This window comes from Diadema antillarum, unplaced genomic scaffold (assembly GCF_040938485.1).
Source record: "Diadema antillarum isolate AM-2024a unplaced genomic scaffold, OU_Dant_1.0 seq00001519_RagTag, whole genome shotgun sequence".
Classification (NCBI taxonomy): domain Eukaryota; kingdom Metazoa; phylum Echinodermata; class Echinoidea; order Diadematoida; family Diadematidae; genus Diadema; species Diadema antillarum.
In genome coordinates, this window is record NW_027272251.1 from 124,067 (window position 1) to 148,900 (window position 24,834).

Consider the following 24,834-nt stretch of genomic DNA (forward strand, 5'->3'; position numbering starts at 1 on the left):
TTCGCTTATTTATGTCTTCGTTTTCTGGTGTTGGAATAATGCTCCCTCATATTGCATTTATTCATAGTGAGGGTTTTTTTTCCCCTTCTTTCCAACTAAAAGGTGTGAAAATTATGCACCTGTCAACGGATATAAATATTCCATTAGCGCGCAGTACAAGAACGGAGCAAAATCATAAAATTTACTTAAGATGTCATTATTTAGATCCCATTTCCTGCTACAGATGCGATTCTGACATTTCACTGTGTGTCTGTAGAAAAAAAAAGTTGATAATTAATATTCTGACCTCATTACTTTTATCCGTATTCATAAATTGATGTGGATTTTTTACAAGGCTGCGCACTAATAAAGTGACACATTTTCCGTTGCGGTCGAATGTTCAAAACTATATAAACATAATTTCACTTACAAGACACCAACAGCAGAGTATACAGTATTTAGACCTGGCTACACCACCAGTGCCTTAACGATATTATGCTGATGCTTGAACACACTTATTTATTCATGTATGTATGTATGTATGTATGTATGTATGTATGTATGTATGTACAGGTGTATGTATGTATGTTGTTTTATACATATTAAAATGCATATATATATATATATATATATATATGTATACATGCATACATATAAATGCGTTTGTGTTTGTGTGTGTGGGTGTGTGTGTGCACGTTTGTGGCGCGTTTGTGTACATACATTTGCATTGTGTACATGCATTTGCAGGGGAATAACATCCAGATACAACGTGTATGTGTATATTTTCTTTGCATCGTTGTCCAAGTGTGACGTCACGCATTGTTGTCATCTTCTTATCCAGTGATTGCTGTACTGAAAAAAAAAAATTATAACTTTTGAAGGGATTGTCCGATTTTCCTCAAGCTTTGGTAATACTGATTTGTTTTACTATTTCTGCATTCACACAATCAAGATAATATTTTGGTTTCACCTCCATTTAAGAGGTCGTAAGTGGTGAATGCTGATACGAGCATTATGATGTACGTATGGCCGTATGTTTCATTCACAACGAACGACCAGCCTCAGAATATAGCAAAATGAGTAACAGAATTCGGTCTTAGAACTGAAGGAAAAAGAAATGTGTTCTATGAAAACTTGCTAAAAGATTGTGCATCACTTTTAAAGCGTATACATATTGCCGCCATTTTGATCACTGTCCGAAGTGACAACGAAGTAGTCGAAATGACAACAGAACACTAAATATGACTCGGGTTTAAATTCATGAAATTCTCCCGTCGAGAAGTTTTCATTGCAACTGATTTACGTCGATGTAGGGCAGTTTGTCAATCGGTTGCAATGAGTCGGGTTTGTTTCATCTTGCGGTAAAGTAATGCTTGACGTGGACGACTTTATGTCTGCATTTATTCCATACTTCACTTTTCCGCACAATACATCATAAAGATGCACGTAGCAGAAAAATGAACCTTGCAATACCATACTGAACTATCAACATCAAAGTTGCACCATAATTACACAGTGGTTTTCGACATATGCAACCTTTCACTGACTATGTAACTTTCCCCTCTACTCGAGGTGTATTCATGTTTGAATTACCGCGGTCTCATGTACCACCGACGGTTATTTGCTGTCACCGTTCTCATAGGCGAAATACCGCGGTTAAAGATACCGCGGTATTTCAGTCGATACCTTCCTCATTCACGTAATACCGTGGTATTTCTAACATGAAAGAACATCTTTTCGGTGTATAGTACTGCGCATATTGACACGCATACTGAGTATCTCCTATTTACGGGGCGATTGTGTCAGGTCACGTGGGAAACACAAAATTGTACGAAAGGTGGTACGGTAGGACCTCGATCATCCGGCCACGTTGGGATTGGTATAGGCGTCCGGATAATCGATTTGGCCGGATAAGAGAGATATGCTCAAATATAACACTTTTTAGCATATCATATGCTACAGGTATACACCCATGTTATTACCAGTTCAATATTATGATTAAATTACTGGAGTGCAGGATTCACTTAATGAATTGATACCCTCCTCACACTATGAACAGCTGCCGAAAATCAGCGGTAATATGATAATGTTCAGTAATATCTAAACTAATACGCATACATGTATATTACAGATTTAGCAACCAAGATATTGGCAAACACCAACTGTGTGAAATGTACTTCATTCATACAAAGAAGCATAATTTTTTTTTCTCTTCCCGCGGGGTGCAGTTACAGAATTCCTGCGATGTCTTGTACAGAGAGTGCCCAACCTAACGTTTGTAGTAATTTCTTTTACTTCGTATTTTGTGGTTCGGGATTTTTTTCTTTCTCAGTTCTTATATATAGGAACGTGAAAATGGAATAAATTGATGGGTGTGCCTAAAAAAGGGAGAAAATTACCCTCTCTCGTCTACGCCGTGAGAATATTTTTAGAGATAGAAAGAGAGGAAAAGAGGGAGAGGGAGAGAGAGAGAGAGAGAGAGAGAGAGAGAGAAGGGGAGGGGGAGGGAGATAGGAGGGAAAACTAATCAAGCGACGAGCCAACCCCATAAATCCTTTCCTTTCTGGTCCCCTATCTCACACGCCGGGCTCAGAAAAACAAAACCAAACAAAATAACATTATATTTGGTCCATTTACTCGCCTGTAAATATGGCCGGGATCTTCATGGTCGATTTCACGCCACGTTACGTCTCTGCGACAGTAATAGATTAAAGCGTTGGTCCAGTGTTATACACGGCTGAGAAGCGGCTGCCCGGGGTCACCCCTTGCTGTTATGAGATCGCGGATCTATACAGTGTATGCCATTGATCAGTAAAAAAAAAAAAAAAAAAAAAAAAAAAAAAGCGAAATGAGGGCGTCCTTTATGCCTACCTGCATGAGATTGTCTTCTTACATATCATTCCTATCTGCGTACGGTATCTGTTCATATGTTTCCTTGTATGTATGTATATATGCATGTGTATCTTTGTGTATGTGTGTGTGTGTGTGTGTGTGTGTGTGTGTGTGTGTGTGTGTGTGTGTGTGTGTGTTTGTAGATGTATTTGTGTATGATGATGACGCTGATTCACATGCATTAATGGCGCCATGTATCTGTTTCAAAACATTCAAAGCCACTTATTCTCCATGAGAGTTAGCAATATTTAATTCCTGGTGAAAAATGTGACTCTTGAGTGAGGCTTTGAAGTACGCCGAATTGTCAATTTCACGGAGAAATGATTGGAGGGAGTTCCATAATAATATATATCTGATTCAGTCTATATTTCTTCTGATTTTTACTTGCTTCTATACCTACATGGTTGAGAATATCCATTTATCTGTTTTGGTGTCTTTTTTCCCCGAGTTACTGTCCTTCGTCCGTCAAGATAATTATCGCCTCAAGATGATTATCTACGTATTCAGAATGTAATAACATAATCATACTAACTCACACACAAACAAAAACATCAACAACACGAAAAGCCACACCCTCGCCTGTGAACAGTAGCAAACACCTGACAGACATGTCATGTATAAAAAAAAAAAAAAAAAAAAAAAAAAAAAAAAAAAAAAAAAAAAAAAAAAAAAAAAACTTGACTCGTCGCTGCTTTCCATTATTCTTCTTCAAATTGTTCTTATTCTGGTCCGGGTACTCTGCCTTTTTCAAGTGGTAATTTTTGAGATGCTCCTGATAAAATGATTCAATTGCCAGAAAAGATAAAAAATAATATGAGCATATTGTAAACTTACGTAATAGTCATAGAAGGTCATCGATGTAGAGGCTCAGCTGCTATTATGGCCTCATTTTGATTAATTGAAGTGATGCAGAGGTGTTTTAAGCACTCATCACAACGGGTGATGTTTTTAGTATGGCATTTTGATTAATTACTGTTCAGATCCTTATGATTATTTCCACATAACTTGTATAAAAGCCAACAGGTTATTAATGGACCGTGAGTTAAATTCTTCTCTCTCTCTCTCTCTCTCTCTCTTCATAATATGCTTAACCCTATAAAGCCCAATGGGGGGGGGGGGGGCACATTGTGCCCCCTACTATATTTTCATTTGCCGCTCCTACACCCTTTACCCGATTTCAACCAAATTTGGTGACCTTTCCTTTGGTGACATTTTGATGTATATTTAGGTATGTCCGATATTCCTGGTTGCCATGGCAACCGTAAACTGACAACCATGTTAGTCAGATTTTGTATGATTTTCTGTTTCAATTTCAATTAACAATATAATAATGGATGAAATGGGGGTTTTCTTGGCTGTAATTTGCTGAAGGACCGAAATGTGAAGTAAGTATGGTTGAGGATCACCCTGAAATGGTCTTATTATTATTTCCTTTATTTTTTATACGACATATGCAGCAAATAATAGATATAATAGAAATAATCAAAAATACAGCATTTTTCAAAGATTACCATTTTATTTTGTGTTATCTTCACACAGGCTTTGCCTGTAATATCAATTGTTCATCATAGTATCAGTCTGCAAGTTCAAAATTTCAATGTTTTGGAAATATGAAATGTGATACCAATATATGTGCCCATTCCAAGCAATACATTATAGGTTTCATATATTTCTTTGAATTGTAATGAATTGCCACCCCATATGCTGACCTTGAGAAATTTCAACCATGACAAATAGTGAAGGTTGAGTTGCTCTTCCTTTGTAGTAAATATGAAAATGATTGATATGAAATAACAACAGATATACTGGGGACAAAAAATAGAAAGAAAAAACATGATTTTAGCGTATTTCCTATGTATTTCTTAATATTTTGGGAAATAGCGCCCTCAGTGGGTGACCTTAAGAAATTTCAAATGTTGGGTCATGTATAGCATGAGTTGCTCTACCCATGTGCCAAATATGACGGTCATACATCATATAATAAAGAAGTTATGTAGGGGGCACAATGTGCCCCCCCCCCCGCCCCCCTTGGGCCTGGAAGGGGTCAAAATATATAGCTTGGGCTTTATAGGGTTAAAGGGAAGGGTTACCTTTGGTTGAGATAAGGATTCAGCCCCTAATTTCTTGCGAAATAATTAGAAATCATTTATATGAAATATTAAAGAGCATACAATTCATAGAGATATCAAAACTTTTGCTGATAAAAAAAAAAAATCGGGTTTGAAACGGCAGAGATATCCAAAAACAATGCAAAACAAAGTGGTCCTATTAAAATTTGGTTCCAACCCTTTGTTGTGATCTCTTTGTTTTGGGGAATCTCAACCATTTCAAAACCGATTTACATCAAACTTTTGTTTCCTCTTGGAATTGTATAAAATATAATGCTCTTTAAATGTTGATATAAATGGTTTTAATCATTTCGAAAAAAAAACTTTTAACTTCGCACCTCAACCAAAATTATACCATTTAGCCCTGCAAAACTAATCAAGTATTTGTTAAACATCGTCTTTCAATAGCGAAATGTCAGGTGACTTCCGGTGGTTATGACTATAACACATCGAGAAGAAAGATGGTACTTTGTACTTTCATCATCCTAAAAACTGTCATCCTTAATCAATGAGATTCCTAAGAATTACCTTTGCATTACGGGTAGGCCGATATAATGTATGCCATTAATTTCCTTTATCATCTAATGTATGCCTTGATGCAGTTATTTCCTTGACTATCAGGACCATTAATCGATCAATCTTTCAGTCCAGCAGCCTTTTATTCTATAAATCTTTAAATTCACTATGACTATGACGCAATTCATCACGAATTCCACATTCTTTGACAACAAACAGCCATCCAGATTCAAATGCGAATCATTTCCCATGCACTCTGCGAAGCTAAGGTGAGTTTCCCTAGCCAAGCTGTAGTGTCATTGTTATTTCAGACAGGGAATGAACCTAAAAAAGCAACACCGACTATAATGATAACTTCAACAGCAACACGGCACAAGGCCATCGATTTAAACGTTTTAACGATATCCATCATCGCGATACGATCTAATCGGAATTGACAAAGCAAATTCGGCGAGAAGCATTAGCTGTACATTAGCTTGCAACGGAGCCGAGTCAGCCCGCTATAATTAACTCGATGAATTACTAAGCGGTAGGGAAGAGATGTTGACGATCTATGTAAGAAAGGAAACAAGAGAACTGATTTTAACTGAAATGCCGCAAGACGAATCAATGCAACAACAACAACAAAAGCTCTAATTTTAAGTACGATGCATGTATACCGTGCAAGCTAGACGTGGAATTGTTTATATCGATATTGGCAAGTATAACAGAATATAAGCACTTGAATTTGATTTGTACAATTCTTATGGTTCAATTCACGTCTGTGATTGCCACAAAGTGGGTTCATACCAAAAATATAATAAGAATAGGTTTACTCCGCAGTATAATAATGACTAAGTATCACTATCTTTCTCACACAATACATAAAATGGAAACGCAATATACACGTGTCAATGCGCAGAATTTACCATTTTTAAAAGCATCAGTCTTCTCAAGACATTTTCCTTCGCGTGGTAATAGCAAATTTGAATATGTGAAATTTACTACTTTAAGATTTACATCTCATTGCGTTCCTATAGTTTCTGACTTTCATGATAAAGCGAAAGAGCAAAAACGTAAATAATACATTGTATTATGGACTGTTTTCATAGAATGTTTATCTTTTAGACTTACAAATCTTTATTGAATCTTGATTCTGTTGTTGCATCCGTCACTGTTCAAGCACAATAATACGACTAGCATGTTACTTGTCCTACTCGTGTAATTTGGCAAACATTAATTTTAGAAATCGATCGTTCTGCTTGTTGCGTGTATGGTCCCAAAAAGCGCCGTGCTCAAGCTTTAAAACGATCGTTAGATTGATGTCTCGATAGCACGGCTGAACAACAACACCCTGTCAAACGAAGCAAACAATAATTATTGCACGGATGTATGCATGCATGTATCATCACGGATATCATTACATCAAAACATCTGCGGGCATGTCACTCCACAACCACTGACGACGTTGATGTTGAAATGTGCCGTTCGCCGCGCTCGCGTCAGCTGCCGCGGCGGGATTTACCGTGCTCATAATATCAATAACATTAGATGTATGGCAGTAACTTGGCTGGGAACATCTATGTTCAGACTTACTGTTCTCAGCAGGTAGGCGTATACAGTTGCAGATGAAATGTGACACATTGGGAACGGACACGCCAAAACTGGACTACCGCTGAATATAATGTTGCTGTCCAGTTTTTGATGTTTCGATGTTTCGAAGCTCTCCGAGCTTGTTAAATTCACCACACACTTGATCACAACGGACAAATCGTACATATGGATATCAATTTTTAAATGGGTTAGTCTAATACCGGTTATTGATTGGCTAAACACATTTACGTGATGGAGGCACATTGGTTGTGTTCGCCCATGGGCAGTATATTTTTGTAATGTTCTCCCATGGGAAAACATTTTCACGTAATAGTCCAGGCTAGACGGCACCTAACCTTGTTTTTTGATATATACAATGTTTTTTGATGGTTTCTTGTCAATTCGAGGGTGCTGATTCCAAATCCGATTGATGCCACTCGCGTAACCTTGAGCATTTTCGGCAAAATGCAAAAATCCAAAATGGCCGCCAAGTATGCTAATTTGGCCGTGATAATCACAATAATTTGCGTTCTGTGACCAATTACTCCACCAAACTTTGTACATTTCTGTTCCTAGAGTTACTCCATGTGCATTTGCAAGAAAATTTTCATTCCCATATAGTTTCATTTGGTATTTAAAGATCATTTTCAATTCAAAATGGTCGCCATTCCTATGCTCATGTACAATATGAATGGCAAAAAGTATGCATGGAAATATATAAGAAATTTACTGTATTTCCAGTTCCGTTCCTATGCTGTTATAAAATGTTGCATGTGCAATAGGCCTACTAATATGATGGGTGCCACTTACAATATAGGGGGCCTACATGCATCTTTATTCTTCTAAATGCAAAAATTTAAAATGGTCGCCACTCTTATTCACCTGTACAATATGAATAGCAAAAATATACGTGGAAATAGAAAACTAATTTGCTGTTTTTTCTGACATGCAGCTACATAGTTTGTTAAGATTTAGTGCTGATCATTATCTCAAGGATGTTCTTAACAGAAAGTTTTTCTTTTGTGATGCAAAAGTCCCAATTCACCACATAAATTAGGATTTTCACTAGGAATTACGGATGGAGTTTCGAGCAGTTAACAATCATAGACCTTGCGATGTTTAACACAATGTCAAATCTTTTATTTTGTTTCAACAAAGAATATATATACTAAGTGCACCAAACACCACGCAAAAAAAAATCCATAATGTACCATCATATTCTACAAGCAGCTTGAATATAAAAGTGTAATACTAACAAAATATATTAAGAAGCCTAGATGCATATCATTTATCAAGCTAGAAAGCAAAGCTTCTATGCATTCCCCTAAAACCATTATAAATAAGGTACAGAAAAATCATATACAGTACTGTAGAAATACATGATTGCGGACAAAAACATTAATGACAAAACTAACAACCCTTTACAATGTAGCTTTTTTTTTCCAGCTCGAAGTTGGGGGAGGGGGAGTCCTGAGGCAAGTTTTAAATAGATAATAACCTCCATCGCTTTATTATGATATAATTTAGGAGTGACGCCTTGATATTATCGAGCAAACTTGATTTTCTTCATTTTTATTGTCTTTAAAGATCTCTTTAATTGGATATTTGGCAGCAGGTGACATCAGCCCCAAATTTGCAAGATTCTCAGGCTAAAGATACATATCAGTCCTGCAATTGCCTTAATTGCAACCACATCTGATTATGTTCAGTACTTCCTCCGGGGTCAGAGGGTATTTTCTTTTCTTTTTTTTTGCCATAGAAACAGAATGAAGACATCAAAGACTTGCTTCACCACCCTGTGAAGCCCTTTGGCTTTGTCGCCAGGCAAGAGACTGTGTTGTAGGTAACTTGGGTGGTATCAGAGATGACATCAGCCCAGCATCTGCACCACCCTGTTTTGGGATCAAAACTTTGAAGCGAAGGAGGGAAATCTATAGGTTGGCTTGTGGGATTTCAAGCGCATTGATGGCAGGTTGTTCGGGGGGCATGCCATGAAGCGCTTTGTCAGGTTTTTTTTTTAAACAAGCTGTTATAAGCTACTAGAATCCTTGTATCTGATTGGCTGAGAGCAAATTTGTCAGACAAACTTGTCAGACAAAACGTTTCCCCTTGTAAGGCAATTGCAGGATTGCAGGGGTCGCGGAACCGAGGGTTGGGCAGCAACAGAGGTGGGGGCAAGCAGGTGTAAAACAAGCCCTTTGAAATGGACCCATTACACATATATTCATCATGAATCTTCTGCGTTATATTAACATAGGTAAATATTCCATGATTCCACAACTCATCATTGAAGGAAAGGTGTGAGCAAAGTACTCATCTCCAGACAGAAAATGAGTCCCTTTTACAGTGGCAGCATCATATGCGTCGATTCCATTATAACCTTAAGTGATTGCATTCCTAGAGTAAATACAAAATCATTCTTGGATATTTCAAAATAGGACTACTGTGGTGTGGTGGACTTTCTGTTTACTATGATAAAATATAAAATTATAGTGGTACCACTGGCAATACTCTACCAAACTCTTTGTAATCCTCCAAACACACTTGTCCGTGCTGTTACATTTTAATCAGCCTTGAGCAAGTATGGAAAATCATGCAAGCACAGAACCAGTGGTAAATCTTATCTACGATATACAGATAAGACAGAAGGTCATTTGTCATTCGTGTTTTCAAGCAAATCATATTCTGGGTTAACATGGCAAAATGTGGGGCTTTTTTATTTCAGAGATTTGACGAAAAGAAGTGAGGTGGTCCCTTTGTTCCACTTTCCCCTGCCTCATGTTCTTTCTCGGATGAGGGTGTTGAAAAGTTTGTGTAATATCGTTTTTAGATAATGTAGAACAGAACAGTTATTTCGAAATTTCATTTGTGTCATCATCTAAGATTTAGCCTTTCAATTCAAGAAACACAGTGAATATTATGATGTTGAACATCTCAAGCCAAATAAGTATCAAATGTTCATATCTAATAATTTCTGATAAAAGATCTTGATGTTGGCGTCAATTCAAGTTTGGTGGGTTTTTCCCCAATTCCTACGGGAAAAATCCAGATTGAGATACAATGTAGCAAATTTGGATGTTTGCATCACAACTAAAACAGCTTTTTGTTTTGTTAGAGACAACCTTCTGATTTATAATCAGCACCCAAATTGATAACCAGTGTAGCTGCGTGACAGAAAACCAAAAAAAAAAAAAAATTGTTTATTGCCATGTGCATTTTGCCGATCATATTGTACAGAGGAATATTAGTGGCACCCATTTTGAAGGTTTGTTTTAAGAAGAATATATAAGCCTAAAAACAATATATTTTCTGTTTGTTTGTTTGCTTGTTTTGCTAGTGGCACTCATCAGATGTGCATTGCACATGCAACACTTTATAACAGCATACGGAACTGGAAATACAGTAAATTTGTTATATATTTCCATGCATACTTTTTGCCATTCATATTGTACATGAGCATAGGAATGGCGGCCATTTTGAATGGGAAATGAGCTTTAAATGCCAAATGAAACTATATGAAGTGAAAATTATCTTGTGAATGCACTTAAAGTAGCTCTCGGAACAGAAATGTACAAAGTTTGGTGGAATAATTGGTCACAGAATGCACATCATTGTGATTATCACGACCAAATTAGCATATGTGGCGGCCATTTTTGATTTTTGCATTTTGCCGGAAATGCTCAAGGTTACGCGAGTGGCATCAATCGGATTTGGAATCAGCACCCTCGAATTGACAAGAAACCATCAAAAAACATTGTATATATCAAAAAACAAGGTTAGGTGCACTTTCTATGGAGCCTAGCCTGGACTATAACACATGACAAACGATACCAAACGATTGAAAGATCATATTTTTCACGAAATCGATAGGATAAATTTGCTTGTTCCACACAATGTGAAAAAGCAGATTTGACTAACCCATATAATATAACAGATGATAACTTTTGTTGTCGGGAACATGTACCAAACGTTCCACCCTCAGGGTTTGAAATCTGCTATTTCGGGAGGCTATAAGTCCCTCGACTTCGTCTCGGGACTTATAACCTCCCTCAATAGCATTTCAAACCCTTCGGGTGGAACATTCGGTATGTTCCCTCCCCGCCAGTCACCATCTATATAATGTTCCTGTCCACCTTTTGCTTGTGTTTGGCGCTTTCTTTGAGGTGCCTCAGTCGAAAAGCGAAATTGCACAATTTTTTTTTATGTTACCGTATACTGCATTCATCCACACGTAATCAACACACGTGAATGCGTGTTTTCTTTTCTTTTTGCGTGGAACCTATGCTTTAGAACGGCCACATTATTATCAACAATGATGTAAAGTGAGTAGACAATTAGGAAACAAAATTCTACCTCTTTCTCTTCCTCCATATTTGTGGTTGTTCGTTTGTTTGTTGTTGTTGTTGATTTTTTTTTGCAGGTCGAACTTGCCACCATGATTCTCTTTCTTTTTTCTTTTTAAAAGGAACAATGAAAAGAAGGATGGTTTAATACAGTAATGTAATGTAGTGCACGGGGTTACTGACGAGATACGAGGTCGGGAAATTTTGCATTATATTATGTGAACCCTTAACCATTGATGACCGTGAAAGGGATGAACTCGCTTGTGGTGAATTGGCTTATAATGATTTGATAAATTCCATGATGGAATATGCTTTATTCATAATTCATTTGCTAGGATCGAAGGAGTCTGCCATGAAATTCAGACGGCAGTTTTCCATGTAGAACATATTTTGATTATCTTCGCATTCTCGCTCAAAATGAGCGTTTCTGCTGTCTCTATAGTTGTTCAAGGACTTCTATATATTTCCCTCGGAAAGATAATTTCATAAGTATGGAAAGCATTTCGATAGTTTTGAACGCGCTCGTGCGTTGGCACAACTTTTAACTAAAGGAACTTGTTGCGAAGTAGTGTGCCTTCAACATTACTAATCACTGCAGTGAATCACATAGTCATGAAGGATGAATATACAGAAACAGAGTCAGTGTGGCGGTTAACTCACCGGAGAGCGACTCAGACCTCACTCCTTATTATGGCATGTATGGGGATAATGCGAACAAGAGTCATAATGACTGTGTTGTGATAAAATCTGTTAGCAAGTTGTCATTCTAAAAACCTGGGCTTCAATGCATTAAAAATTTTATTGAAATCAAACTATTCTTGAAAAGCCCAACAGTTAAAATGTCTGCTCTGTCTGATGCCATTCATATTGTTTGCATATAAGAACTTTTTTTGTACTTGAATTTTGTGTTACGGCATCTACGACAGTACTTTTTTGGGGGGTGGGGGGTGGGTTATGTCATATGAACATCAGGAATCTCTAGAAACCATCATCAATTTGTCCTTCTCAAGGGATACGTTTTATCTCTTATCTTTTCCAGCAACTTTGTGAATGATGTGTGACACATAAATGTGGGGAGCCGGGTGCCTTTGAATGTCTCTTCAGATAATGGCGCTATATAAATGCTGTTTCCTTATTACTACTATTATTATTATCATCATCATCATCATCATCACCATCATCATCATCATCATCGTCATCATCACATCATCATCGTCGTCGTCATCTTTTGGGTTTGCTACTGCTGTCCTTCTCTTGTGGAAGATGACTGCCTGGTGTTTGAGTTGAGGTCTATCTCTGGCAAGCTTTCATATGGGCCCTATAGCTTAGACCCGCTCTGGATCTGGGGTAAAGCTAGTAGTCGTTGCAATGGAAAATGCTTGGTGTAGGTCATGAGAGATGGATGTATTTTACTTATGACTATTGAAATGAAGTGAAAAATGGAGGAGTGCCTCTATAGAACGCGGGCATGCTCGTGCATCCTCGAGATAGGGCAGTGTAGAGCGGTTTCGTTCTTTCTGCAGATTTTCCATGAATTGGATGCGACGTCTTAGTCAGGTTGCCGCAAAGATGCCCGACACAAGTTTGCATGCTCTGCAACTGTATAGTGATAATGGACGCCATTGCATGGGCGTTACACACCACCTGCATGCATTATAGAAAAATCAACACCATCGTTGGAGCAGTGATGGAAGCCAGAAATTTTCCCGCCCGCTCTGCAGTGTCGTCTGTCCTTGCGTGTAATGTGAGCCTTTGAGAATGTCCTCAGCTGGCTTAATCAGTTTTGCACACACCTTGCCGTCGCCCTTCTATGTCATTAGATATTTTGGATAAAAGGACACCAATGTGGATGGGCTAGTCGGTACGCAGCAGCGCTATACTATCCATCTATAGAATGTTGAGGGGAGAATACTAGAGAAGGGCCGGGGCAGGGGGCATATACGTGACCGTGCAGGGGTGAACCTGTTGGTGTTGATGCGTGTGGCACAAACTCCATTCTAAAACCATGAGGAGGTGACGAAGTGGATTTAATTGGATCACGCTTAGTACGTTACCATGACTCTTCGATGGCCATTCATATACTGAGCGAATTACGCTATCGACTATCCCTCTGCGATACATGGGCTATTTCTGAGGATTCTCGTATAGAAAGCAATAGATTCTCGAAGGTGATGCGAGGCTACGTGTTCAACGATACGCAGGTGGCGGTTCCATCGAAGGTGCAAGGTCTCAGAAAGTAGGTTGTTAGATGACACTAGCCCTGTAACCTTGACTTGTAGTATACATTCCTAACATCGTAGCGTGAAGAACCGCTACGGAGAGGACAGGGTAATAGCATGTTTTAATTGTCATAATGTGTGGCTGAAGGTGGTAAGGTGTTTTAAAAAGGATGGTGCAGTTTAAGTTGAGATGGGGCTTTAGGTTTCCAACTTTTTTTTATCATATATTTTTTGTGGAGATAATGAGAAACCTCTTATGAAATATGAAAGACACATAATTTTAAGAGGAATTCAAAGTTTATTTGATGAAAATTGGTTTTGACATAGCTGAGATATCCAAAATAAAGCAATCCTAAGAAAAGGTGGGACACACCTTTTATTAAGATCGCTTTGTTTTACTTTATTTTTTGATATCTCAGCCATTTAACAACCGATTTTCATCAAATTAACCTTGAATTCCTCTTTGAATTGCATGCTCTTTAACAGTTCATGGAGTGGTTTCTAAGTACCTCGCAGAAAATTAAAAGCTGAATCCTCGCCTCAACCAATACTATTATAATACCATCTCTTTAAAAGCAGGCTAGCATTGCCTGTCTCAAACTCTCTCCCTTTCTATACCTATTTATATCCCTATGCTTTTCTTAATCATCGCAACGTGAATTAATCTGTGAATGATGCCAACTAAAACACGTAAATAGGATTGAACATATTCCTATCAACGGTGCCTATACCTCTATTACAGTATTTGTGTTTTCTGCTCACAGGAGACTCCCGTAGAACATGAACATGCCGGTCATATTTAGTATTAGCAAGTCTGTCACCAGGAAGGAAAGTCCTCTTACACACAGAGACTCCTACCATTGCCTACGAGGCGTTTCTTTCTTTCTTTGACCCGTTTCGTCTTGTTTTGTGTAGTATTCCCTTGCTTTTCTCCTTTTTTAAAACTTTTTATATATTCTTCTTTTTCGTCTGTCATCTCTGCTCATCTCATCCCATCACATTTGGATGAAGTGTCATTCTTATCATGTCTGAAATGAGCTAGAAGTCATACAATAACCGCAAAGACGATACAACGTCCGGGAGAGTAGCATCCTAAAGGGAGGTAATGCAATGCCAGTGGGGGTTGCAAATTAATTCATAGTGACGAAAATTCTTCTAGAGACAGCTGACAGAGACGAAGACACAATTAGAAGAGGAGGAATATCAACATTATCCTGGCAATACGACGCTGTAATTCGTATCAAAGTATCAAAGTGTCTAAGCTGCAGCATACTCCAGCACCTCCTGGCGGGAACTCAGGCGCGGGCTCATACATTTTGCAACACGTGGAAATGCCACTTGCCGTAGCTGTGATGGATTCGGGATGAACACTGAAAAGAATAGAAGAGAATAAGAGATAAGAAAGAAGAGAACTGTTTAGAAAGAAGACAAGAAAGGGCAAGAGGGATAGAAGGAGCAAAAAATAAGAGTTGCAGCGAGATATAGGCATAGAGCTGATAGAAAAGATAGAAAGAGAAAGCGAAATGGACAACAGACAGTTTTGAGATGAACGCAGTTTGTGTGTGCGTCTGTGTGCATGTGCGTGTGTGCGTGTGTGTGTGTTTTCATGTGTGTTTTTTGTGTGTGTGTTTGGGAGGGGCATCTAAAGCGATTCTACAGTCTTGTCGATTAACGATGAAGTGGGTGCCTAGGAGAAGCCTATTTTGTCATTAACCATTCGTCATGCACGATAAAGTGATGTCACTGTAGACAAAGTTGTGATTAATTATATGCTTCATGGTATTAAGCACTGTAAGCTCGCTTCCAGGGCCTGTCTTCCCTTGTGTAGATAAACATACGTTTCTACTACAAGTATCATATATAGCAATAACAACTCATACATAAAGTTCAAACAAATCTCGTATGTTTCTACAAAATGTATACATGGTGCTTATTCTTCACGCACAAGTAAACAGTTTTCCGACACAACAAAATTTCCAAGTTTTAGCTGTTTACAACAATGCTCGCATTCAACATGATTTTTCTAAAATGTCAATACCAATTTCATTAATGTGTTTGTTCACCATCCTTTTTGGATGTTTCCCCCAATTTGCCGAAGGGCTATTGTCCCTTAACGTACCAGCACTATCGTGGCGGCACCAGCATAAACAGTGGGAATATATGGCGCGGACGGCAGCTAATCCTCCAAGAGATCTGGATGATCAATGGCAAGTCTGAGCAGGGGCGAGCGGTATCTTTATGGCAATTTAGCGGTCCCGCAGGATAGGATGACATTGTGTATATATGGGATCGTAGCTTCGGGGCGCACCAATCTGTGTACGCCGCGCGCGCTCGTCTCGTCAAGTAATGATAGTCCAGTTTTGCCTGGAAGATATGAAAGACAGAGAGAGAAAGAAAGTACAGAATCTTAGTAAAACCTGCTGACTTGTAAAGACTTCATAACGAGAACGAGTCGTTGAACTTGTCCGATGAAAGTGTAGAGCATTGGAAAGCATGAACCAGGCATAGTTATCAGATTTCTGGTAATATTCTTCTGGAGCAAAATGGTTGAGAATGACTATTCAAAACATACGATACATTAGAATGGGGATCATTTTATTCTTATTATGATGGATATGGCAAAAGTTGTCATCATTAATGACTTTGACTTCGCCATTAAAGGTCCTAATTACCTTTGGGAGCAGTCATTTTATAAATGTTCAAGATATCACTTTTGATGCATATGTGTAAGTCATTTGTATCACATAACATCCTACCATATAAAACTTTGGCAAGAAAGCCTAAAATATAAGGAGATTACTATTTTTCGCATTAAACCACGTAGACGGTTTAGTCCGGAAACATTTTTATTCTAACTATTGTTCACATTTTGTATATTTAACAATATTTAACATCGATTATACTCATTCAAATTTTTACATTGGTTGTTTTTATCCCTTACTCACATTTTAGAACTATTTTAAAGCACTAATGCTGGGTTTTTGTTTCATCTGCAAATGGTAAATTATGCCTTTGACGCTCCCCATTACGTGTCTAATTTTGACTAACTTTGGTCATCATTATTATTACATTCATTGAATAACTTCAGCGTCCACTGACTCCTTATCATAAATCTCACGTGACAGGAAATGCCCCGTTTTCTTGGGGCAATATACTTGCTTGAAGTCATGCACATATCCCATTCTGCCACGCAGTTCTTTATTTTCCTTATACATCCCGTTTTTGTATTTTCATCTCAATTATTCTTGTTACAGACACAAAAGCATCTTTATTTCTTAACACGGCATATGTATTGCCACAGGCTGAATTCTACACTGCAAAAAGTCCGGTGTTAAATAGTGAACACCGAGCTGGTGTTAAATTTTCGGTGCTCATTTATGGTGTTAGATTAACACCTCCGGGTGTCATTTCCAAATATAAAACTGTTTTTTGAAGAGTTTCTTAGTAACTGCACTTCTTGTTGATTTTTAATCTAAACAAGACGATCAAGAATTTTACATTAAAATACTAGATTTTTGAAAAAAATGTGAAAATGAATTTACACCACAGTAACACCAGCTGGTGTGGTCTCTTATTGAAGCTGGACGGGTGTTAAACCATTGATATTAACACCAACACATATCAAATCAACACCATGTGGTGTCATTTTTGAATTAAAACCAGTAGTGTCAAAATAACACCAGGTACAGTGTCAAATTAACACCACGAAGTGTCAGGTGAACACTTTTCAACACCATCACAGTGCATTTTTTACACCTGTGGGTGAGGTCTTCTATTGAAGTTTGATCGGTGTTAGATTTAACACCCATGGTGTTAAATCTAACACCGATGTTTTTACAGTGTATGAAATTAGCTACACTGCTGGAGCCCGTATGTTTATGGTGGACTCGTTAGACACACTTATACCTGGCTTTCTTCACTGAATTCAGTGATTGTGTGGGGGTTTTTTTCTGAGGGGATGGCCGTCTCTAGAAAACGAGTGTTAGTATGTTTACCGGAAATTCCATCTTCTGCTCTACCAATGTCTACTCTGCTTCCTTAATTATCCCAGTGCAGATTTGATTATATTTGACTCATTTCCCATCAGTGTCTCGTTCTTGAACAAGTTGTGTTTGTGAAGCTATAAATGCCCAATTCCCAGATTTTGCGAGGGTCCCTGATTCTAAAACTTCTTTTATGTTGAGAGGCTCTATAGCGCCGTCAGTTTGCACAGAGATTCTTTGTTGAATTGTTTTTGTGATTATAAAAAGAAAGAAGAAAACAACACAAACCGGCAACTTTGACGCTTCAGCTTGTATATTCCTGACGAATGCCAGAATATACCGGCGAAATGTCGTATGAATATGTATTTTTTCAGGACTACGATCATACAAGAAAGTATTTACAGGTGAGGCGTAGAGGAGTGGAGGTAGATATAGTGCACCTTTGAGTAAAGGGGTTTTGATAATGCAGGAAAATTGTGTAATCCATAATTCACTTGGTTTACAGCACTTTGATAAAGTTAAAGCACAGTTCCTTATTGAAATTTTGAATTGGCGCCCGTCAGTGTTCGTGTCATCCTACCAGCCTAATATGCTCCTCTATACAATACTGTGTCAAGACTGAGGGACCTGGTAGGTCGAACGTCTCGTTCATTGAGGGTATCTGCTCCAAGTGGGATTCGAACCAGAATATCATGTTCAGGGGCATACGGTGTCTGATATTAACACTTTAACTATTACAGTGTTTCAAACAAAGATAATGATAAGATTGAAGGGTCATTGTCTCTTTTTTCATCGAGTTGTCGATCTTCATCTACAAAGTTGTCTCTTGCTCCAGCGACGATTCCCTTTTCCAAGTCTGAGAAAGGGAAAGTTTACAAACAAAGCTTTACAAACATTTCAACGGTATTGGTGAGCTGGGAGACTCACGCAAGAACTTACAACAGCGTTTCTGTAAGGTGTGTCTTCTTTTTCTGATTTTGAGAATGTGATTGATAGAGTTGTGACAAGTTTGAAACGAATCTCTTTTTAATTCTTTTGTCAAGAAAGTCAAATCCTTTTTACGTAAAAGCGTGAAGTCTCCTCTTCGCCTTAACAGTAGGTTATGGTGGTGAAGTTAAGTGATAAGATAAGAAACCCTACAGGTCGAGCGATCTTTAAGGATACATCCGAAGACAACGCAAAGTAGCGTCGCGTCCATGACAACACCTTCATCTTCTGGTGTAAAGGATGATGATGCAGATTGGATGAGTCTGCACTTTCCGGAGCGTTGCATCATTCATTATAATTTTGGCGTCTCCTGCTTCCGTTTCTCTGACAGGGAGTCAACCGATGTCTCCGAGTGTCGTACCCTCTCTAAGAAGCGCCTTGCACACGACAACCAATTGGTCCTCCTGGAGATTGATTGGCCTGCCGGTTGGAATATCCGGGTTTTTCTCTCGGGTACCTCTCCTAACGGTGACAACTAATTATGATACACTTTTCGCGCCCCTCTTACATATACTTTTTTTTTTGGGGGGGGGGGGTGTACGTTATTGCCCGAAGTCTGAAAATTGCGTTTTGTAGGGCTAAGATTAATGAGGATGGACAGGCAGTAATTGCTGAGGTTCATTATTTTGCTCGCTGTGACGCAACGCCGACCTCTTAAAGTGGAGCAAGTGACGCCCTCTGTTACCGATGACGCTCACTTTTGATGGAATGATCAGGGTATTTGACGTTGCCACAAGGTGACCGAATTAAAAACCAAACTTTGTTTTGTTTTCCCCCCACACTGAAGACTAAAGCAGGATTCACGTTAGAGGTTCCAGGCTCGTCATATTGAATCCTGAGGGGATTTAGACGAGTTGACTTTCAAAAGCTACCCTTCACCTCTCGCAGTCATTACCGATGTACTTTTTGTCGGCAAGAGGAAGCGTGCGATGTATCTCCTCCTACATTCCCGGTGAATGGTGATTATTATGGCCAGAGCAGGGGGCGGGCGGGAATGACGCGAAACCTCATATGAGAAGGATTCGATATTACAAACTTTGCCCAAGGGTATACATAACACATAAACAACGCATACTTTATAAACGCAAACAGCGCACGCACTCACACACTTGTAGCGACAGCGACATAACACGTGAAGAAGCTACAGCCATGACAGCAGTAAAGCCTATAGCTAACCAAGTTTTCTGGTATCGAAAGGTATTTATACCTTGTAGATGTCATTGAAGTCTGGAACATGATGTTATTCCTGGTTGAATAACTTCAGAATACTGATGTGTTAGATATGCTAGGATTTAAGCCTTGGGCATAACTGCGTTTGAATGAAAATCTGGAAATTTCAACACTTTATTTACAACTATATGGCAAGTTGTGAGGGAATGACATGCTCACTTTCCCATTTGCATATTCATATTGACCGTTCAAGAACTCTTTCCTGAAAAATCAGTGAAACTTCAAAATGTCATAACTTCCTTATATTTTTCAACCGATTTCGATCAAAGTTTTACCGTTGATTTTTTATATTTTATATATTTTTGATATTTTACTCTTTCTTATCAGACCCACTTGTATTTGGACTGGATTTCCCCTTTAATTATGTTGTCTGAATGTCGTTTGTTACCAAAAAAACAAACAAACAAACAAACAAACAAACAAACAAATCAAGTCGAAAGATGTAAGTTGAGGCCGTTGACATTTTTTTAGATTATGATAGCTGGATAAAGTGAATGGCGCAAAGTGAATATATTTCTTTCTAAAAGACTGTGATAATGATCCTGACCTCACTTGACCTTCAACTGTCTTAATCTCAAAATCCCTTTGGGAATCTTCCCTTCTATCGGTATTTTGATTATCATATTCGAAAAAAGCATCGTGTAGGGTTTACTTGGCAAGCTAGTGCCGTCACTGGAAACCGGATTTAGCTCTTCAAAGTCAACCGCGCCATAAACATTTTAATCATCTGCGTTTATGAAAGCTACTTTATAGGATCATTATTTTGGGAGATTAATAAAACCGGCTGTGACTTAGCCTGAAGTAACACAGGACTTTGAGCGAATGAGAGGAAGAGAAAAAGGGAGAAAAGGTGTGTAAGAGAGGAGGAGAGAGATAGGAGGGGGAAAAGGAGAGAGGGAGGGAGGGGGGAGAGATTGACAGAGAGGAAGCAGGAGCAAAACGTTAAAGGGAAGATAAACCCTAAGAGCAATGTGGATTGAGTAAAAGCAGTAACATTAGTAGAACACATCAGTGAAAGTTTGAGGAAAATCGGACAATCGATGCAAAAGTTATGAATTTTTAAAGTTTTGGTGTTGGAACCGCTGGATGAGGAGACTTCTAGAGGTTATGACGTATGAGAGGACCACAATATAAAGAAAATATAAAAGGAATTCCACAAAAATTCACTTTTCTAGCAAAATGAAAGAGTTCTTGACTAACCGCTTTCAGAAAGCAGGGGGAATAAGTGCTACCCCTAACATATGTCAGTATCAAGCTGATGGAATGTGTAATTTTCATGAAAAATGAATTTTTATTGAATTCCCTTTTTATTTTCTTTATATTGTAGTCCACTCATACGTCATAACCTCTAGTAGTCTCCTTACCCAGCAGTTGCAACACCAAAACTTTAAAAATTCATAACTTTTGCATCGATTGCCCGATTTTCCTCAAACTTTCACTGATGTGTTCTACTAATACTACTGCTTTCACTCAATCCACATTGCTCTTTGGGTTTACTTTCCCTTTAACCCGTTGAGGACGAGTCCCGAGTATACTCGGGCACGTGTCTATGGGAAATGCGTGTTGTAGCTAAATCAGTCCGTCCTCAACGGGTTAAAGTCCATTGAAATCCGAATCAGTGTCCACTTCTACCAATGTGATTAGCTCTTCAAATCGCAAGTTTCAGCATTCTCTCTAAACGAAGTAATCATTAATTGAATCCATTTTAAAATCATTTTATGCTAGCAGATTCATTGTACACAATATGGGCCTATAGTAAGCCGAAATAAACAATACGCGCTGGTATGCACCATATCGAGTGAAGCAGGTTAATTACAGCTCACAATGGCAAGAAAAGAGATATTATGCAATACAGTCCCTTACCACTTTACCAACATCCATATAAGCATTATTATTCTCATCATTACCTCAACATAATTCATGCATAATATATATATTGCAGGCTCAATGGGTGCGAAAAATGCATATTACGTATGATGAATAATTAATCAATTCTTTGATTTGTGGAGGATTGACCTGTTGATATCAGCAGAGCTTAATTACAGAGAAGAAGAAGGGTATATTATGAAGAGGAATCTTTAGCCCATAATTCACGATTTCGACCAGTTTCATGAGCATGAATGTGTATGTGTTACGTGTGCACTCTGTATTCATCTCTTCTGTGCCGTGGGTAAGAATCCCTTCGATGCGAATAAGGTTATATCGGGTTGATTAGAAGGATGGCTCTTAACAGTGCCTGATTTATCATCTGGGCCAGGGAATAACGTTGGCATTGAGATGTGTTGGCCGACCTAAATTAGCCATTTTTAGCTGGCATCGATGCACGGTGCTCGTGGGAGTAAACAATTTATGCGTTTCATGCCTCATGAAGGTAAAAATTGATGCCTGTATAAAAAGGGTGTAAATGAGTTCACAAGAAGAGAGCATAAAGCTGAGTGAGTCTTGAGAAAGAAACAAACAAACTTGGTAAGTCTGGTCTGCTAAAATTAGGGCAAAATCCACGGAGAGGCCAGATTTATTAAATTTCCTAACAGCAAACACTTCGATTAATCAAAATTTACATCGATATGAGTTTGGAGAATGCATGCACCAAAATATCACACCCGCCTGTCCAGCAATGGTTTGTAGTCTCACTCCGTAGCTATCATGTGCTTTGCACGCTCCTCATACACACACGATGTCACCGCTGTGAAAAATGTACACCATAATTTTATGTGTACATGGTCACACATATGAGTATAATCCCAAAGTTGCCAAGCAGAAGCGAACGAAATGATTGATTTCTGACCGTCCTAGCCTAGTTGTGAAAGGTGCAGTTCCCGTTATTGGCCGCGCTCATGGATATGAGTAAGTGTTTAAAAAAAGGATTTCGGGAAGATGATAATTATTTTAACTGGTATCAAGTTTAAGTTTATGACATCATTATTTCACTCGCTCGATAAAGATGGCAAATAATTGCTTATAAGCAAACATTCGAAGTTGCCATTGCAGGGGACTCGAACCAGTTACCTCAAGATTGAGAGTCTTTGGTCTGAACCCCTAGGTCACAACACCTTCTCCTCTTCGTGTATTAGTGAAGAGTTTGAGCGCCATGATGGTTACGCGCCATTTTAAAAAAAATCCTCCATTAAGTGTGTCATGCAGAGCAAAAAACAAAACAAAAACAAAAACCTATCTCCAGCGTTACTTCACGTGTAACATATTAAGAAATATTTTTGAAGCTTTGAGTTACGATATTCCATACTTTCATATTACTTTCCGTGTTTTTGGCATCTTTAATCGTAAATATCTCACATTATAAGCAAGAGTGGACTTTGGTCGTTTTGCGATTGAACTCTAAATGGGTTGCTGAATATAAAATGGATACACTAAATATTGCCACCAAATCAAAGTTGGGCAAGCTGGAGAGTTGATGAAGAATTTATGAACTGGGATGTAACGTTGTATATACAGGAGATTGTGGACGTGTCTGCATCGATTGGACTAATCAAAGTGCACTAAAGAATACAATACATCTTAGCATTAATAATGAATATTTTTTTGGCAGATTTCGAAATATTCTCGAAAATTAATTGTTTCGAAATATCATCGAATTTGGGAATTTGCGAGTATGAGATGTAATGCTCCATATTCTGCAAACAAGCTTGGTTGTAAAACGTGGATCTTTGTGATTGAGCACACACTTTTGCCATCATGTGCTCATTCCAACTCAATCACGGAAATGGTTACACTGCAAAAAGTCCGGTGTTAAATAGTGAACACCGAGCTGGTATTAAATTTTCGGTGCTCATTTATGGTGTTAAATGAACACCTCCGGGTGTCATTTCCAAATTTTAAACAGTTTTTTGAAGAGTTTCTTAGTAACTGCACTTTTTGTTGATTTTTAATTTAAACAAGACGATCAAGAATTTTACAATAAAATAATAGATTTTTGAAAAAATGTGAAAATAAATTTACACCAAAGTAACACCAGCTGGTGTGGTATCTAATTGAAGCTGGACGGGTGTTAAACCATTGATATTAACACCAACAAATATCAAATCAACACCACGTGGTGTCATTTTTGAATTAACACCAGTACAGTGTCAAAATAACACCAGGTACAGTGTCAAATTAACACCACGAAGTGTCAAGTGAACACTATTCAACACCATCACAGTGCATTTTTAACACCTGTGGGTGTGGTCCTTTATTGAAGTTTGATCGGTGTTAGATTTAACACCCGTGGTGTTAAATCTAACACCGATGTTTTTACAGTGTATGATCCGTTTACATTTGTCGTGATTGCAGTTGACACCAACAATCTCTTCAAATGGTAAATGGGCCGGACGTCTTCAAATTCCCTCCTCTTTAAAGTCCGATGTTTGTTTGTTTGTCATGGCATACTCTCTGATACAGTGCACAAACATTGGTTTATGTCAGTTCTTCTTGATATGTCGCTTCGCTCCCGTTGGTGAAAAGTCGCAGTGGATCTAATGGCCACTCGATGGCTCTTTAACCTTGTCATAGCAAAGACTTTAGAAGACCGTTGATATTTAGTATATGAATATGGCATCGTTGTTGAATTATGACGGGAGATTTAATGGTATTAAAAGTTGTGTTTCATTCTCTCCTCCGTGCGCAGGTAACTACGGCGAAAGTGGTATCCAGGCCTTTCGAGCGATAGCCGACGAGCGTGGAATATGCATCGCCGTGGCCAAGGGGATCCCCCTGCCGGCCACGCCCGCCGATCACGACAAGGTGATTGACGAGCTGGAGGAAACGCCCACGGCGCACGTGGTGGTCTGCTTCTGCGAGGGCGGTACCGTAACGGCGCTCCTGCAGGCCACCCGGCGGAAAGGCAAAGTCGGAAAGTACCTCTTTATTGGAAGGTAAGATCTTGCACCTATTCGCATGGCATAACGCTATGTACGCAAGTCCGGTAAAATTAGGTGAAAATGAACTCATTAAGGTGATTAGGAAATGAAGTTCCGTATTTTTTTTTTTTTTTTTTTTTAATTGTGGT

General features: G+C 38.5%; 1 protein-coding gene across 1 annotated transcript in view; it reads left to right on the forward strand.

Moving 5' to 3' along the window:
* LOC139710287 (metabotropic glutamate receptor 1-like) overlaps nt 1–24,834 on the forward strand; it is a 160,413-nt gene that overhangs the window by 96,507 nt on the left and 39,072 nt on the right. The window contains exon 2 of the mRNA XM_071622214.1: nt 24,454–24,700. Within this exon, the coding sequence (XP_071478315.1) occupies nt 24,454–24,700 (247 nt within the window). The remainder of the gene's footprint in view (nt 1–24,453; nt 24,701–24,834) is intronic.